General features: G+C 56.8%; 1 protein-coding gene across 1 annotated transcript in view; it reads left to right on the top strand.

The window, feature by feature from the left end:
* RBP3 (retinol binding protein 3) overlaps positions 1 to 15,708 on the top strand; it is a 19,186-nt gene extending 3,478 nt beyond the window's left edge. The window contains exons 2-10 of the mRNA XM_006147760.1: positions 1 to 916; positions 2,707 to 2,897; positions 3,441 to 3,583; positions 4,965 to 5,300; positions 8,859 to 8,871; positions 11,187 to 11,331; positions 12,598 to 12,768; positions 13,564 to 13,734; positions 15,568 to 15,708. Coding sequence (XP_006147822.1) covers positions 1 to 916; positions 2,707 to 2,897; positions 3,441 to 3,583; positions 4,965 to 5,300; positions 8,859 to 8,871; positions 11,187 to 11,331; positions 12,598 to 12,768; positions 13,564 to 13,734; positions 15,568 to 15,708 — 2,227 coding nt within the window. The remainder of the gene's footprint in view (positions 917 to 2,706; positions 2,898 to 3,440; positions 3,584 to 4,964; positions 5,301 to 8,858; positions 8,872 to 11,186; positions 11,332 to 12,597; positions 12,769 to 13,563; positions 13,735 to 15,567) is intronic.
* Positions 15,709 to 16,950: the final 1,242 nt, after the last annotated feature.

Consider the following 16,950-nt stretch of genomic DNA (forward strand, 5'->3'; position numbering starts at 1 on the left):
CCCCCCCCCCCCCCCCGCCATCCCCTCTCCAGAAGAGCTCTCCTACCTCATCGAGGCCCTGTTCAAGACAGAGGTGCTGCCCGGCCAGCTGGGCTACCTGCGCTTTGACGCCATGGCTGAGCTCGAGACGGTGAAGGCCATCGGGCCGCAGCTGCTGCAGCTGGTGTGGCAGAAGCTGGTGGACACGGCCGCCCTGATCGTGGACCTGCGCTACAACCCCGGCAGCTACTCCACAGCCGTGCCGCTGCTCTGTTCCTACTTCTTTGAGGCAGAGCCTCGCCAGCACCTCTACTCCATCTTTGACCGGGCTACCTCAAAGATCACAGAGGTGTGGACCCTGCCGCAGCTGGCCGGCCAGCGCTACGGTGTCCACAAGGACCTCTACGTCCTGACCAGCCACACCAGCGGCTCTGCAGCAGAGGCTTTTGCTCACACCATGCAGGACCTGCAGCGGGCCACTGTCATCGGAGAGCCCACAGCCGGAGGGGCCCTCTCTGTGGGCATCTACCAGGTGGGCAGTAGCCCCCTCTACGCCTCCATGCCCACGCAGATGGCTCTGAGCACTACCACAGGTGAGGCCTGGGACCTGGCTGGGGTAGAGCCTGACATCGTTGTGCCCATGAGCGAGGCGCTCTCCACAGCCCAAGACATAGTGGCCCTGCGTGCCAAGGTGCCCACCGTGCTGCAGACAGCCGGGAAGCTGGTAGCAGATAACTATGCCTCGCCTGAGCTAGGAGCCAAGATGGCTGCCAAGCTGAGCCGTCTGCAAAGTCGCTATGCAAGGGTGACCTCGGAAGGGGCCCTGGCTGAGATGCTGGGTGCTGACCTGCAGATGCTGTCTGGGGACCCACATCTGAAAACAGCACACATCCCTGAGGATGCTAAGGACCGCATTCCTGGAATCGTGCCCATGCAGGTGAGCCACAGAGACGCTTGGTTGAGTCCAGTCCCAAGACAGGTTGACCAGTTGTCTGCATGTTCAGGGTTCTCTCCATGCTACAAGGTGGTAGCTTTTTGGTTGGTTCTAATCTTTAAGATGTCACTAGTCAAGTTTTTGCCTTCTCTTTACCCTCATCAACTCTCTGCACCCGTGAGACCCTTTGCCTACCTTAGTAGGACATTAGCACTTACAGGAACTAGTTTGAAATCCTCTGGGATGAAGGCAATTCAGTCTGGGCTGGATGGGTAGCGGTGTCTGCAGGGGTTTCACAGTCAATGTTGGGGAAAGAAGCCAATGAGGCCCCTGCGGGTCCATGTTGCAACTTTCTCCTTTGGAAATGTGGAGTAGGTGCTAACGCCCATGCCTGCAAGTCTCAGGGCTGTGCAGTGTGTGGGGATGAGCCAGGAGGCGGGGCTGGAGACACACACAGCAGGAACAGGAGGCTCCACTCACAGTTGCCTCTGGGCTAATGCATGGAGCCTGGATACAGACCCCAGAGTGGTCGGGCACTAGGGCCAAGCCCAGAAGACTGCCTTGGTCAGGCGTCCACTGCCCACCCACTCCTCTCCCACTGTGTCCTGAGGGAGCTGTGTGTGGCAGCACCCAGTCTGGTCCCAGGCCCAGCTTGATGGGAAGTCAGATTCAAGACCCATTCTGCCAGTTCAATATCGTGTTATGGGCACATATCTGGAAGCCAGCAATGAAGCTCTGGGGACTCTAAGCATGTGAAATTAGGTCGAGCATGGCTGCCGGGTTGGTGAAGGAAGGTCTCCAGACTAGTGACTGAGGGTGCCTCAGGATTCATAGAGTGGCTGTCCACCAGCTAAGAGGCACGTCAAAGTAGCAGAGGACCCGCAAGCCCAGGCTCCCCGAGCAGGACCATCCCAGCAGGTGGCTACAGAGACTGCTCAGGGCTGATGGACCAGGGCCTGTCAGCGGGGCAGGGTAGCTGGAATCAGAGGGGCCTGAGCACCAAAAGCATTTGCTCCAGAACTGTTCGCCCCGTCTCACATGAAGGGAGACTGAGGCTAGAGGGGTGCAAAGGAAAGCAGCTTATAGCTAGAGAGGATTTGCAGGGACTGCCGGACGGTGCTACCGTCCACACCGGCTTCCCTGCTGGCCCCTGCCCTCAGTCTGGCTCATGGAGCCCACTGTTTTCCAGCAGCCTTGGAGAGAGAAGAGGAGGTACAGCCATGCTGGGCTCACAGGGTCCTCAGTTTCCAAATTGCCTTCTTGTTCCTTTCCAGGGCAGTCAGGGTTCATGGTTTGGAGTCAGATTTGGATTCGGATTCTAGTTCCATTTATTGGCTGTGTGACCTAGGGCAAATTACTTCATTTCTCTGTGCTTCCATTTCTCATGGAAGACAGGGATAAAGGTGTCTGCCTTAGGGTGACTGTGAGGGAGATAAGGGCCGCCCATGTCTTCACTCAGAGCCAGGCCCCGGGAGAGGTAGCGAATGCCTTCCCTCCCACCCCAGTAGAGGGGCGGAAAATGAAATTGGAGACATTAAGGTGTGTTCGGGAAAGCCAGAGGAGGCAGAGAGGAGGCCACGAGCCTTTCGGCTCTTAACATCAGGCATGAAGTTAGCAGACTGGGGGTTGCCCATCAGGGAACCCCTAGACAGCCCTCGAGAAGTGCCCTGGCATCCGTCCCTCCTTCAGAGACGTTGGTGCATATTGCAGACCGCCACAGCTCTGACAGAGAGGTCTGTGGTGCCACATGCCTGGGCTCCCCTGACACCACGCAGGGCCGCCCTCCCTTGCAGATTCCGTCCCCTGACGTCTTTGAAGACCTGATCAAGTTTTCCTTCCACACCAACGTGCTGGAGGGCAACATCGGCTACCTGAGGTTCGACATGTTCGGGGACTGCGAGCTGCTAACCCAGGTCTCCGAGCTGCTGGTGGAGCACATCTGGAAGAAGATCGTGCACACAGATGCCATGATCATCGACATGAGGTCAGTGGCCAGGTCTTGGCCCCGTCCAGGCCACTGCAGCACATGCTGTGGGCCGCACAGGGAAAAGGACCCTGTGGCCCAGCAGAGGAGCTGAGCGGGGTTGGGCTGCCAGCCTGCAAGGGCTCCAGCCAACCAGCCCCACGCTCTGACTCAGTGTGCTGGGGTGGCCTCAGCACTGGCAGTTTTTAAGCTCCTCCAGTGAGCCCAGTGTGGACACATTCCATATGAGAACTATCCCAAACCTGCCTGGTCTTTAGATTCAAGGGTGGAGGAGAAGATGCGTGGGTGTCCTGCAGTGTAACCGTTATGCCATCTGCTGGTACCAGTATTTGGGATTTTCTAAACATATTTGGCCAAAGAACCTCTCATTCTCAAGAGGCTAGACCTCTGGGAAATGCCCTGGTAATGCTGACCCATAAGATCTGGAGGAGGAGGGCTTTGGAAGTAGAAGCCTCCATCGGGCATGAATCCCGGCCTTCTGGATAGAGGCCTGGGTGCCCCAGCTGTGAGCATCCTCTCAGGGGCCCTGCTTTGACTCCTCAGGTTCAACATCGGCGGCCCCACCTCCTCCATCGCTGCCCTGTGCTCCTATTTCTTTGATGAAAGCCCTCCGGTTCTGCTGGACAAGATCTACAGCCGTCCCAACGACTCCGTCAGTGAGCTCTGGACCCACGCCCGGCTTGTAGGTATGGGGCAGAGCCTTCCCCTTCCCGTTCCCGCCCCAGAAGTCCCTGAGAAATTGGGGAAAGACAGCAGAGTTGAGGTAAGACTAACAGTGCCTGGTCCATGCACTCCGTGTACCTGTCTTACTCTGCAGAACACAAATCCCTGTGCCCACTTTCTAGAGGGGAAAAATGGGAGTCAGACAGGTAGAATGGCTTCTCTAGAGGCCCTCAGCTAATAGGTGAGAGCTGAAACGTGGATGTTAGTTCAATGCCAAAATGCCCCACTCACATGTGTAGCTAGTGGATGTTAGTTCAATGCCAAAATGCCCCATTCACATGTGTAGCCACCAGCCTACAGGAAAAATGCAGAAATAAAAGGACCCCACCCTGCAGCCCATGGCTGAGCCCAGTGGGCACTTCCAGTACACGCTTCCTCAAACTCTCAGCAGCTCAGCACCCCTGCCTGGAGAGTGTGCATGGCGCTGGCCTTACAGAACCAGGACTCTCAAAGCCCTGTTCTTGGTGGATGGCCCCACTCCATCTCCCTGCCCAGTGCAAAGCCAGGGACCTGCACTTATCTCATTAAGGGAGCCGGGGGTAACTGGGCTGTGCCAGGCCCCAGCCAGCGCCCACCGTCCTCCGTCTGTGCCTCCTGTTACACAGCCATCTTGCGGCGGCCCACAGCATACCTCCAGAGACAGCACCGCATATACCTAAGACTCAGATCCGGGGGTTCTAAAGTCACACACAGGACCCGGAGTCAGACGTAGGCTCAGATCTGCAGCTCAAGGGGCCCTAGAACGGTGAGGGCCAGCGAGGGATCTGGCCACGGAGCATGAGGCGTGGCTGTCAGCTGAGATGCCTCATCCTTGGAAAGCGTGCACAGACACGGAGCCACGTAAGGAAAACAGGAAAATGAAATACCCCGCCCTTCACTCCCTTTGATCACGTTTTGAAATGAACTTGTTTTGAATCTACTGGGCTAAGTCAGCTGCTAACGGGAATCTGGCCTGTGTCTTCTCACCTGTTTAACGTGGGTGCTAGAAACATCGATTGACGGTGCGGATCACGTCCATTTGCAGTGGGCGGCGTGTCCTGAAGGGCCGACCTCGAGGCACAAAGTAGGCCCCCTAGGGGTGGGGTGGGGAGGCGTTCTGGTTCTCACAGAGAGACAGCACCTCACTTGGCCATAAAAGAAGCCGCCTGGGGAAGCCTCGAGCCCTAACTGCTCGGGGAACACATGTCGGCGTCCCCATTTTCCAGGTGAGTGTGGGCTCAGCCACGGCGAGCAGCTCACACGCACTGAAGGCTGGAGCCGAGCCCGGGCCCTCCTTCCCGCAGGCCCAGACGGTGCCCAGGGCCCTGGCCTGGCGCCCCTCCTGAGGGGCCTTCTCTATTCCAGGTGAAAGGTACGGCTCCCAGAAGAGCGTGGCCATTCTGACCAGCGGGGTGACGGCCGGCGCCGCGGAGGAGTTCACCTACATCATGAAGAGGCTAGGCCGGGCCCTGGTCATTGGGGAGGTGACCAGTGGGGGCTGCCAGCCACCGCAGACCTATCACGTGGATGACACCCACCTCTACCTCACCATCCCCACAGCCCGCTCCGTGGGGGCCGCTGATGGCACCTCCTGGGAAGGGGTGGGTGTGGTGCCCCATGTGCTTGTCCCCGCAGAAGCGGCCCTCTCCAGAGCCAAGGAGACGCTCCAGCACACCCTGCGGAGGGCGCGGCGGAGCCCAGGCTGGCAGAGCCCAGGCCTGCGAGGCCTCTTGGGGGGTGTCCGCGGGCCAAGCCCCAGGCTGAGCAGGACCTCGGGGCCACAGGCCAAGGGGGCTCCTGCACGTGGCCCTGCCTGAGACCCCCAGGGGCAGCACAGGGGCCTGCTGAGCTCCACTGAGGCTCAGCCCGGAGGTGCCCCTGGCGCTCACCCGTCCACCACATAGAGCCTCCTTGTTGGGCCCCGGACACAGGCACTCACCCCTCGAAGGCAGTCCCCTGGAGTAGTTATGTGGGGAGCTGTGGCCCAGCTCTGTCCCCGTCCCCTTGCTTCCTAATCGCCAACCCCTAGTCCTCATGCTGCCACCTCAGAGCACCCCATCCAATGGAATGACATGAACCACGATGCCAGACACATTTGTCCCTTCTCTGGTAGTCACTTTTTTTTTTAGGGGTTTGCATTGTGCATGTGCACTTGCCAGAGACGGAGAGAGGGAAAGTGAGAAATCACCCCACCCCAAGTGGGGGAAGCCACACTGCAAGCCCTTCTCCTCCATTCTCCTCATGGGATTTCGAGCATGCACACATGCACCTGGCACGACTTTCAAGCCACCAGGTCCAGAACTTGAACCACAGTTGGCCATGCGGGATCCAGCGCCTTACCCACCACACCACCCGCTGGCCCAATAGCCACATTTTAGTTTAAGTTTCTTCTCTTTTTCTTTCATGGGAGAGAGATCGAGAAAGACAAGCACACTCAACAGGGCCACATTCTCCTTGCCAGCTAGTCCAGTTCACAGGTGTGCTGTGCACCTGTGTGAAGGGGGACCAGAAACGGGCCCCATCTTCCACAAGGCTCCCGGCATCTCCGCTATGGCTGGGCCTGGGAGACTCACCTTTCAGAAAGCAAAAACAAACAGGCAGTATAGCCTTATGGTATAACGCACCCCCTGGCCGCAGTAGTGTCACTGCAACACCCCCAATTATTGTGGATGAGGTGCTCCTGTGCAGTCTGAGACCCAGCGTGCAGTTAGCACTGTGACACATCTTCGCATGTGCGGTGCTCATGGCTCCTGTGTGGGATGGTGCAGGCAGAGTCAGGCCCACGCCCAGCACCCACCCCCAGGGCACCTCTCCCCACTTGTCTCCTCCCCAGGCTGTGCAGCCCCCAGGGCAGGGCCATCCCGCTCCTCCAGGCTCCCCGTGGCCTGATGCCCAGAGGGCCACCTAATGCAGGTGTAAGACGCTCAGTAAACATGTGAGTGCTCCCACGGAAGCAAGTCCACATCATGCTCCACGTGCGGCCTGAGACACAGACCGAGTAAGCCCAGGGAGGAGGCAGGAAGCTGGGTTGCCCTGCTGCACTGGAGCAGTCAGGAACCCAAAAGTGAGACACAAGTAAGGCCCTGCCCGAATCCTGGGGCTGGTTAGGCTGGGAGTGGGAGGAGAGCCCCAGTCTGGGGCTGGGGGACAGGGATAGTAAAGCGCCCACCTGATCCGGACGGATCTGCAGTTCCGGCTGCAGCTGCCTTGAATCCCCATCCAGCTGGGCCAGCAGAACTTCCCAAAGGCAACTGCCCAGGGAGCTGAGGGATCTGAGCAGGCACTGAGCCACCCACGAGTGATTCTGGGCTTCCCACGGGGTCCCCCAAACCAGCCCTCCTGAACTGCCCTGTCAAAGGTGACATTCCACTGCAGTTTAACTCCCACTGCATTCAAGTAGGACACGTGTGGGGCTGCATTGTGGTGGCAGTGACGGTAATGAGAGCCTCCCTCCCCTCCTGTCACTAGACCTGCCACCTCCAGGCAGCGGAGCACCCGGCCCACAGCTTGTACCTAGGGTTCCCCCCACCTCCCCGCTTTCTCTTCCGTATGTATTCACTGTATATGATGGTCCCCTAAGTTCCAACAATGGTTCCTTCTAGGCGGTAGAATTTGGGGTGATAGTTTTAATTTTTTTCTTTCTAGTTTGCTCTTTTTCATAAATCCTCATAATGAGCACATACGGCTATGTACACATGCAGCAGATATTATTCCAAAGCATAATAAACAGGGTAATTCAATCACACAGCCGCGCCCTCCGGAGTGCCTTGATTTGCATCGCTGCCACGTATGGAGGCCTGGTTTTAGCTAAGGGGCTGTGGATCAGCAGGCCACTAAGGACCTGGAGAGGGGCCGGGGAGTGGCAGCGCTCGTGTTCTCTCTCCCGAGCGTCAGACTGCGTGAGCAACCATTGTCACCTCTGCACAGGGGTTGGCTGAGACCCAGACAAGCTCAGCGGGTCCCCAAGCCCGCACGCCCAGAACCGTGGGCGCTCCCCTCCTCAGGGCCCTGCATTTGCACCCCTGTGGACACTCAGAGAACCACTCCCCACGTGGGCCTGTGGACATGGATGTTCTGGGATTCTGGGCCCGTCTGCCCTGCTGAGACCAGCCCGGCCACTCCCAGCTGTGCGGTTCTGGGCCATTTACTTCCGTGCCTGGTTTAGCTTTCTCCTCGGCTCAGCGGGAGAGTGCTGCTACATTTGGGCTGTGAAGAGCTAAGGCGTCTACTCAGGCTCAGCTAGCGCCAGCTCATTTCCCCACCGCAACGCCGGGCACCCCAAAGCACACTTACCCAGCCCCTGCCGGCAGGGTATGTGCGAACGGCTCCGTCCTGGCCTAGCAGAGGCTCCTGTGCCAGGTGTTTAATCTGGAGCAAGAGGCCAGGGAATCTGGGCAGCAGCTGTCCGCCAGGTGCCCTGTGTGCAGGCGTGACAGCAGTCCACCCACAGCGTCCTCCAGAGACGGCTGCCACCGGCCTGGGCCTGGGCCTGGGCCCGCTGAGCAGCTCCCCCTGCCCTGTGCAGCCAGGTGCCCGGCTTGCCCATCTGAGACGGGGTGCAGCCCAAGCTCCCTGCAGCCGGAGCCTTGGTGTTCTCACAAGCAACAACACAGCCCGGGGCTGGGCAAGCGGCAGCTGGTTCTCGGGCAGCTGAGATGTGGACTTAGGCCTCTCCGGCTGCAAAGACCCTGCTGTACCCAGGACACTGCGAGGAGGCTCTGGATCTGGCCTGAAGCCTGGTCCGCTAACAGTGTGAAGGGCCGACCTGCATAGATGCAAGCCTTCTTGTACTGACCTGCTTGGTGGCAGGAGAATGGACAGAATGGGAAGAATAAGCCCCACCAGACCTCTCTCCTGGGGATAGACCCTGATGGCCTGGTAGCCTCTGCTCGACGGCCCCTGGCCCCAGGCCCCCAAGCCTTCCGTGCCCCAGTCTGACCTGATCAGCCCCACTTTGTCCCCCCGCCTGACCCCAGCACCATCATGCACACGCCCGTCCCTTCCTCAGACCCCTAAACTCACTTGTCGCTGCCCTATGCTCCTCACCCAGTCCTCACGTCACCAGGACCCTCGGTTAACATCCAGTTCAGAGCACTCTGCTCTAGGCCCCGCCTGCCACCCTCTCCCTTGTCTTGGGGTCCCAGCTGGTGCCCAAGTCCCCGTCGAAGCCTCCTGCCCATCTCTGTGCCCCAGGCGGGGGCTCGTCTGCACTGGAAGGGCATCGTCACATGACACGGTGGGTTTCTGTCCGTCCTGCAGATGTGGCGGAGAGGTAGGTGACAGGGACCAATCACGAAGGGCAGGCACAGCTGCTCTGACCTGGCATCCAGGTGTCGGAGCACCCTAGCAGTCCAGCTGGTCGCTCTGTGACAGCATGCGTGACAAATGGATTCTAAAGGCCCTGGAGGGGACTCAAAGCCAGGGTGGGACAGCCCTAGGGGCTTTCCACTGTTCTTGAAGTCCAGACCACTCTGGGCAGGAAAGCCACGAGGCTGTTAGGTGAAGAGGGCACCCAGAGTGTGCCAGGCCCACGCCCGGCTGCCCCTCTGCCCCTCCTGTGAGGGGGAGCCCCTGGGGGCCAGGTCGGTCACAGGCAGGTGGTGAAGCAGAGGTGCCCGACAGGCACCAGCAGACGCACCACAAGCAGCGGGGTGAGGGTGGCACAGACCCTGCTCCCTGGCCAGGGACTGACGGCGGAATGGAGGAGAAGGGATTGTGGTGTGGTCATCCCCCCAGGGGTTGATTTCTCACTTTGTTTCTCTGTCTTTCTGGTGAGTGCACGCACCCTATAGCAAAAACCTCTAAAAATAAAACAAAACAAAACAAAACAAAAAAAACAGAAAAGATAATCAAAGTTTTCTTGTAAATTCTTAGAAGTGAATGGAATGCTAGGTATATCAACTTTTTTTTTTTTTCCTGAGACGTATTGTCTATAAGTTAACTTCTCCAGACTATTCCCATTCTTCACTTAATCTAGGGTATTTAGATAGACAGAAAGCTTCCAGTTTTCTAAGACTTACTCTAATGGAACCATCAGAGTGCTTACTGTTGAGTTCTAAATTCTATAAGGCAAAATATATATGTTCAACTTCCGTGCTGCGTGGGGTTTTACCCCCCCCGGGCCCAGGGCCCGCCTCTCTGCTTTACTGACCACAGCAGAGACTCTGAAAATAGCCTCTAATCCAAGCATCTTAGAATGGCAAGGGAGTGTCCCGCCTTTGCCCTGAGAAAGACCTAGATGGAGGAGGAAGAAAGGGTTAAAGGTAAAGAACCCCCTTCTCCCTGTAGGAGCCAACTACCCACTCCCATTCAATTCAAAATTGGTTTCTGAAAACTCTTACCTCCTAGGAAGGCTCACAAAGCAAAACATGCTGAAGAATGACTTATTTTCTAAATAAAAGGGTAATCCTATGAGATTCTCATCTTGCTAGGAGATCTTTATGCCTACCACATGACTTCTAAAACAAAATTAAGCAGCCAGCAGTGATGAGAACGCACTGCATAGAAGCAGTCTGCAGAGGCAGCCTGCTGCCTCCAGGTGGCGCCATCACAGGCCAAGGGAATGGTGCTCAGGATTGGCTGGGGCTGCTGGGGCCGCTTTCCTGGCTCAGGCTCAGGCTCAGGAAGGGCTCTCCTGTGCTCCCAGAACTGGATGGAGGGGTGTGGGAGGAGGGCCGCTGGGCCCTGCCTGCCTGGGACACCGGGTGGTGGCTTCTGCCCCACACTCCACACCACCTCTTTTTAGCCATCCTCGGTGTTTGAAAAACAATTCAGGAGGCCGGTAGGTGGCACGGTGGTTGGAGCACTGGACTCCCACATGGCTGACCGTGGTTCAAATCCCACTTTCCCTTTCTCTCTGTCTCTCTCTGGTAAACACACATGCCCAGTAGCAAAATTTTAAAATAATAATAATGATGATGAATAAAATTAAATCACTCTAAAAACAAATGGTCAGTTGACAACTTTTCTCACATAAAGTCCTGACTCTGAGGAGCCTTCACTAAGGACACAGGAGCACCAGGTGCCAAGACCCCTCACCCTCCGCTGCTGCTCCCCAGTCTAGGAAGCTTCATTCACTCTCAGTAACCTAGTCATTTGAGTCTCGGATCCCTGGCCTACAGACTTAGGACTTGGCAAGGAGGTCCAACCTAGGACCCTGGTTTTGTGATGGTTTTATTTTGTCCCAAGATTCAAAATATAAAGGAAACCCAGTCTTGGCTCAAGTAGATCTGAATTTAGAACGCCGTGTTTTAGCCTCACTCCACATTTGGGTGATTTTACAAATCTGAACTGCTGAGAGGATTAAGATTCACGCTGCCGTGTCTCCGGCAGCGGCACCAGCCTGTCCCAGTGCTCTCCACCAGACAAGCCTCGCCTTCCGTCTCTGTAGGGGGAGTGAGAGGGCGGCCTTCCCCTTCTGCTGGAGCCATGGCCCAATCCCTCAGTGACCTGCTCAGTCTGGAAAGGAATATGCAGGGGCCCCCTCTTCAGGCCAGGCTGGAGCACTGGAGGGGAGGACCCCAGCCCTGCTCCCGGCTCCCGTCCCACTCACCCTCCTCCTCCCCCGGCCCTGCCCCTGTGCTCCAGCAGCCCAGCCCCAGGACTCAGCGGCCGGTCAGCTCAGCGAGGGCCCGGGGTCCACCGCACAGCAAGGTTCCAGCTGACCCGGGAAGAAAAACCCTGCCAGGAAAGTGGTCGAGGTCCCCTGGAGGGCACCGCCTCCTGCTTCCTGGTACTCTGGGGTTTAGCCACTCCTGGCCCAAGGACCGCCTCTCTGCTTTACTGACCACAGCAGAGACTCTGAAAATAGCCTCTAATCCAAGCATCTTAGAATGGCAAGGGAGTGTCCCGCCTTTGCCCTGAGAAAGACCTAGATGGAGGAGGAAGAAAGGGTTAAAGGTAAAGAACCCCCTTCTCCCTGTAGGAGCCAACTACCCACTCCCATTCAATTCAAAATTGGTTTCTGAAAACTCTTACCTCCTAGGAAGGCTCACAAAGCAAAACATGCTGAAGAATGACTTATTTTCTAAATAAAAGGGTAATCCTATGAGATTCTCATCTTGCTAGGAGATCTTTATGCCTACCACATGACTTCTAAAACAAAATTAAGCAGCCAGCAGTGATGAGAACGCACTGCATAGAAGCAGTCTGCAGAGGCAGCCTGCTGCCTCCAGGTGGCGCCATCACAGGCCAAGGGAATGGTGCTCAGGATTGGCTGGGGCTGCTGGGGCCGCTTTCCTGGCTCAGGCTCAGGCTCAGGAAGGGCTCTCCTGTGCTCCCAGAACTGGATGGAGGGGTGTGGGAGGAGGGCCGCTGGGCACTGCCTGCCTGGGACACCGGGTGGTGGCTTCTGCCCCACACTCCACACCACCTCTTTTTAGCCATCCTCGGTGTTTGAAAAACAATTCAGGAGGCCGGTAGGTGGCACGGTGGTTGGAGCACTGGACTCCCACATGGCTGACCGTGGTTCAAATCCCACTTTCCCTTTCTCTCTGTCTCTCTCTGGTAAACACACATGCCCAGTAGCAAAATTTTAAAATAATAATAATGATGATGAATAAAATTAAATCACTCTAAAAACAAATGGTCAGTTGACAACTTTTCTCACATAAAGTCCTGACTCTGAGGAGCCTTCACTAAGGACACAGGAGCACCAGGTGCCAAGACCCCTCACCCTCCGCTGCTGCTCCCCAGTCTAGGAAGCTTCATTCACTCTCAGTAACCTAGTCATTTGAGTCTCGGATCCCTGGCCTACAGACTTAGGACTTGGCAAGGAGGTCCAACCTAGGACCCTGGTTTTGTGATGGTTTTATTTTGTCCCAAGATTCAAAATATAAAGGAAACCCAGTCTTGGCTCAAGTAGATCTGAATTTAGAACGCCGTGTTTTAGCCTCACTCCACATTTGGGTGATTTTACAAATCTGAACTGCTGAGAGGATTAAGATTCACGCTGCCGTGTCTCCAGCTCCTGCAGCTAACTTCCCTCCCATCCTGAGAGAGCGGCCAAGGCATTCTGCCCATCGGCTCCAGCTTCCGTGGACAGCAGCTCTACCAGAGGCCTCGAGGCCCAGACTGGGTGGAGGAGAGAGAGCTGTGGAGGACAGAGGTGAAGACCGCCAGCACGGCCCGGGGAGACCTTGGGAGTCCGAGAGGAGGACACATCCTGGAGGTAAGGGGTGTCGCAGCTCTTCATGAACTTGAGAGGCAGCTCAGGCTCAGGCTAAGGAAGGGCTCTCCTGTGCTCCCAGAACTGGATGGAGGGGTGTGGGAGGAGGGCCGCTGGGCACTGCCTGCCTGGGACACCGGGTGGTGGCTTCTGCCCCACACTCCACACCACCTCTTTTTAGCCATCCTCGGTGTTTGAAAAACAATTCAGGAGGCCGGTAGGTGGCACGGTGGTTGGAGCACTGGACTCCCACATGGCTGACCGTGGTTCAAATCCCACTTTCCCTTTCTCTCTGTCTCTCTCTGGTAAACACACATGCCCAGTAGCAAAATTTTAAAATAATAATAATGATGATGAATAAAATTAAATCACTCTAAAAACAAATGGTCAGTTGACAACTTTTCTCACATAAAGTCCTGACTCTGAGGAGCCTTCACTAAGGACACAGGAGCACCAGGTGCCAAGACCCCTCACCCTCCGCTGCTGCTCCCCAGTCTAGGAAGCTTCATTCACTCTCAGTAACCTAGTCATTTGAGTCTCGGATCCCTGGCCTACAGACTTAGGACTTGGCAAGGAGGTCCAACCTAGGACCCTGGTTTTGTGATGGTTTTATTTTGTCCCAAGATTCAAAATATAAAGGAAACCCAGTCTTGGCTCAAGTAGATCTGAATTTAGAACGCCGTGTTTTAGCCTCACTCCACATTTGGGTGATTTTACAAATCTGAACTGCTGAGAGGATTAAGATTCACGCTGCCGTGTCTCCAGCTCCTGCAGCTAACTTCCCTCCCATCCTGAGAGAGCGGCCAAGGCATTCTGCCCATCGGCTCCAGCTTCCGTGGACAGCAGCTCTACCAGAGGCCTCGAGGCCCAGACTGGGTGGAGGAGAGAGAGCTGTGGAGGACAGAGGTGAAGACCGCCAGCACGGCCCGGGGAGACCTTGGGAGTCCGAGAGGAGGACACATCCTGGAGGTAAGGGGTGTCGCAGCTCTTCATGAACTTGAGAGGCAGCGGGAATCTGATAGTGGCCACTATGTAACCTAGCAGAACCACAGGGTCCGAGTGCTGAGCCTACAAAACTAGAGAGAGAGCATTTGAGGAATGTGGCAGTTCTTACCCTAGAGCTGCAGAGGAAATTGCACCCTTGCCGATGGCAGGTGCCTTGACAACATGGCCCGCCAAGCCTTGCCCAGTTCACAGAGGTGCAGCCTTGGCCATTCGGACTGCTACAACAAAATAGCATAAGGGGGCAGCTTAGAGGCAACAGAAACTGATCGCACAGTTCTGGAGGCTGGGAAGTCCAAGATCACGGGCCGGCAGCCTCAGTGTCTGGCGGAGGCCTGGCTCACACCTCCTAGCGCGCCCTCCCACGGTGGAAGCAGGGAGCCGGCACACTGAGGAATCCTGGATAAGGGCGCCAATCTCAACCTCCTGGAGGCCTCACCTCCCGATACCATCTCCCTGGGCTAGGATTCGAACACACGGATCTTGAAGGGCACATTCTCACTATAGCAGTGGCAGAGTCTGGGCAGTCATGATCGAGTGTCTGCTCTTCAGTCGATGCAGAGGGGCAGGAAGGAAGGAGAGAGAGGCTGTGACTCCCACAGGGCCTCTGAGAACCCAGTGTGGTGATAATTAGGGACTGCCACACTAAGGAGCTGTGGGTCGCCTCCAAAAGTCCCTGGATTTCGTCCATTCAAAAAGCAATTTGCATCTACATCAATTTTTATCAAAAGTAACTCCATTTTAAAATGTAGAGTTAAGGGAAGATTTTGTTTTGTTTCTTTATAGCTTCAATTTTTCTCACAATGCCCATTCTGTTTGTGAATGGTAACTGGTCATGGTCAGTAAGAATTACATCTGAGGGGCCAGCAGGTGGCATAGTGCTTAGGGCACTGGACTACCACATAGCCAACAGTGGTTCGAGTCCCAGACCTTGAAGCTCATATAAGAGTAGTGTGTGCATGGGTGCCCAAAATCCCGAACACAGAATGGAGGAGAAGGTATTGCAGTGTGGCCATCGCCCCAGGGAGGACTGTGATTTTTCACTTTCTGCCTCTCTGTCTCTGTCTCTCTGGAGAGTGCACAAGCCCTATAACAAAAATATCTCTCTCACACACGCACGCACAAAATTCATCTGAGGTCATCCTATTTTGGGATAAGGCAAGCTACCACAGGGTCTAACTGAGGCTCCCCGTGGAGTGTGGGTGTGTCAAGAGAGCCTCGGGTCGGACGTGTCAGGGGCGTGACCCTGGACCTCGCCGCTTTGCCCTGCGATGCCGGCCGCAGACACGGACCTCGAGGCTCACTACCATTCAGTGGGAAGTGAGCTAGGAAGTCCAAGTCCCTTCGCATTTTTGTCAGTTCTATCTTGGTCCAGTACCTCTTTGCCTCTCGAAGATTTCACAGAAAATGTGGACCAATTCCCTCAGCCGAAGAAGGGAAACTGTACAGGAGTCTTCAGGAAGGTCATGGAAAATGCGAACCATGAAAATGCATGAATTTCAAAAACCACTTTGGCACTGAAATAAGCTTGCCCTTCAGTCTCACTCCTCCCGCAGCTGGCTGGGACTAACCGTCTGCCTCCTAAGCTGTTGAGGTGCACGAGGGAACATGGCGAAGGAATGTATGTCGGGTGCACATGGTGGGTGCCCACCCCATGCCGGTCGGCCTGTCCTTCCCCACCCAGGGCAGCCACAGAGGGAGGCCCTGCAGCATCAGCCCTCTGACCAGGCCTCTGTGGGCAATTCTACCCTCTGAGGGGTCTGCCAGGCTGGGCTGAATGGCCTCCTCTCTGTGAGCCAGGGGCCTCCCGGCACCCCCAGAGGGACAGAGGTGTCCCACTGCACCTGCAGGAAGCCCCTGGCTCCTTCCGCGGAGGACGATGAGAAGGCCAGTCTCTTTCTCAAGCCCATCCTCCCACTGCAGCCAGATGGCATCCCCTAAGTGCCCAAGCTAGGATCCCAGTGTCCTTGGGCCAAATCTCTCCCCTGCGAGCCACCCTTCCCTTTCTGCCCCCCGAGAGCCACCACCCCACTCCATCCTCCTCGTGCTGGCGGAAGCGGAAGCGGCCACCACCATCCCTGCAGGAATCACCGGGGCCTGCTTGCCTTTGAAGCTCAGCTCAGAGCAGCCAGAAATGCCCAAAGATGCTAGATAAACGAATAAAAATGGATCAGGCTCTCTGCCCCCACCCCCGCCCAGGCCAGGGAGACAGTCAGAGAGTGAAGCGCAGTGCTGGGGAGCTTTCCGGCTGCAGGGCAGGCCCTGAGAGACCCTCCAGGACCACACGACAATCATGCATGCTTTCAGGTCCAACCGCTCACACAAACATTAATCCCAGGGCATTTAGTTTGCACCCACAGTAGGCCGTGCACTAGCCCAGCACTATGGAGGTGTGCGGACGACGGACGGGGTCTGCTCCCCTGCGCTGACCGTGAGTGGAGAAGACACAGCCGTCGGCGTGGAGGGGGCTCAGACAGTGAGGCACTGGTGAAGGAGACAACAGGGAGCTGCAGTCCAGAGACTGAGGCTGCTTCTGAGGGGACCTGGGTCGGCCTCTCTAAGGAGGGGACATGGAGAAGACGCCCTCTGGAGCCATGGTGGGAGATGCAACCGGAGGAGCCAGAGAGCCAGTGTGAAAGCCCACAGTTCAGGAAAACCTTGGGAGCTAGCCTCAGATCACAGAGCCAAAGAGCAGGAGGAGGCCAGGCAGGGCCACCTCTGCCCACGCCACCCCTGGGCTTCAGGAGGGTGCCCAGCCCAGGCCAGGAGAGCCTGAGGGGACAGCCAGTGCAGGGGGAGCCCTGTCGACTCCTGAGCAGATACAGCCTTAGACATGCAAAGGGCACTGCACCTGCCTCCCAGGCTCCTGCAGGGCTCAGGACGCGGCGTCTGCACCTCCTGGTTCCAGCACCACCATGCGGCACCCAGGAAGTGAGCCAGGTGCTTGCGGCTTGTCTTAGGGACTCACTCTCTAAGGGCCCAGGAGGCCCTGTGGGGTTCAGGACCACAAGTGCAAAAGGTGGCCAGTCTTGGAGGCTCATCTGCTGTAGGAGAGGAGGAAGGGAGGGGGTCGGAGCAGGCCAGGTTGGAGGTGCTGCTGCCTGGGCGGGGTGGGTGCAAAGCGGATTCGGAGGAGGCCCGCCGAGAGCCTCATCAGCTCCACCTGGTTCCTCCCCAACCACC

This window comes from Tupaia chinensis, unplaced genomic scaffold, assembly GCF_000334495.1.
Source record: "Tupaia chinensis unplaced genomic scaffold, TupChi_1.0 Scaffold000221_1, whole genome shotgun sequence".
NCBI classification, from domain to species: domain Eukaryota; kingdom Metazoa; phylum Chordata; class Mammalia; order Scandentia; family Tupaiidae; genus Tupaia; species Tupaia belangeri.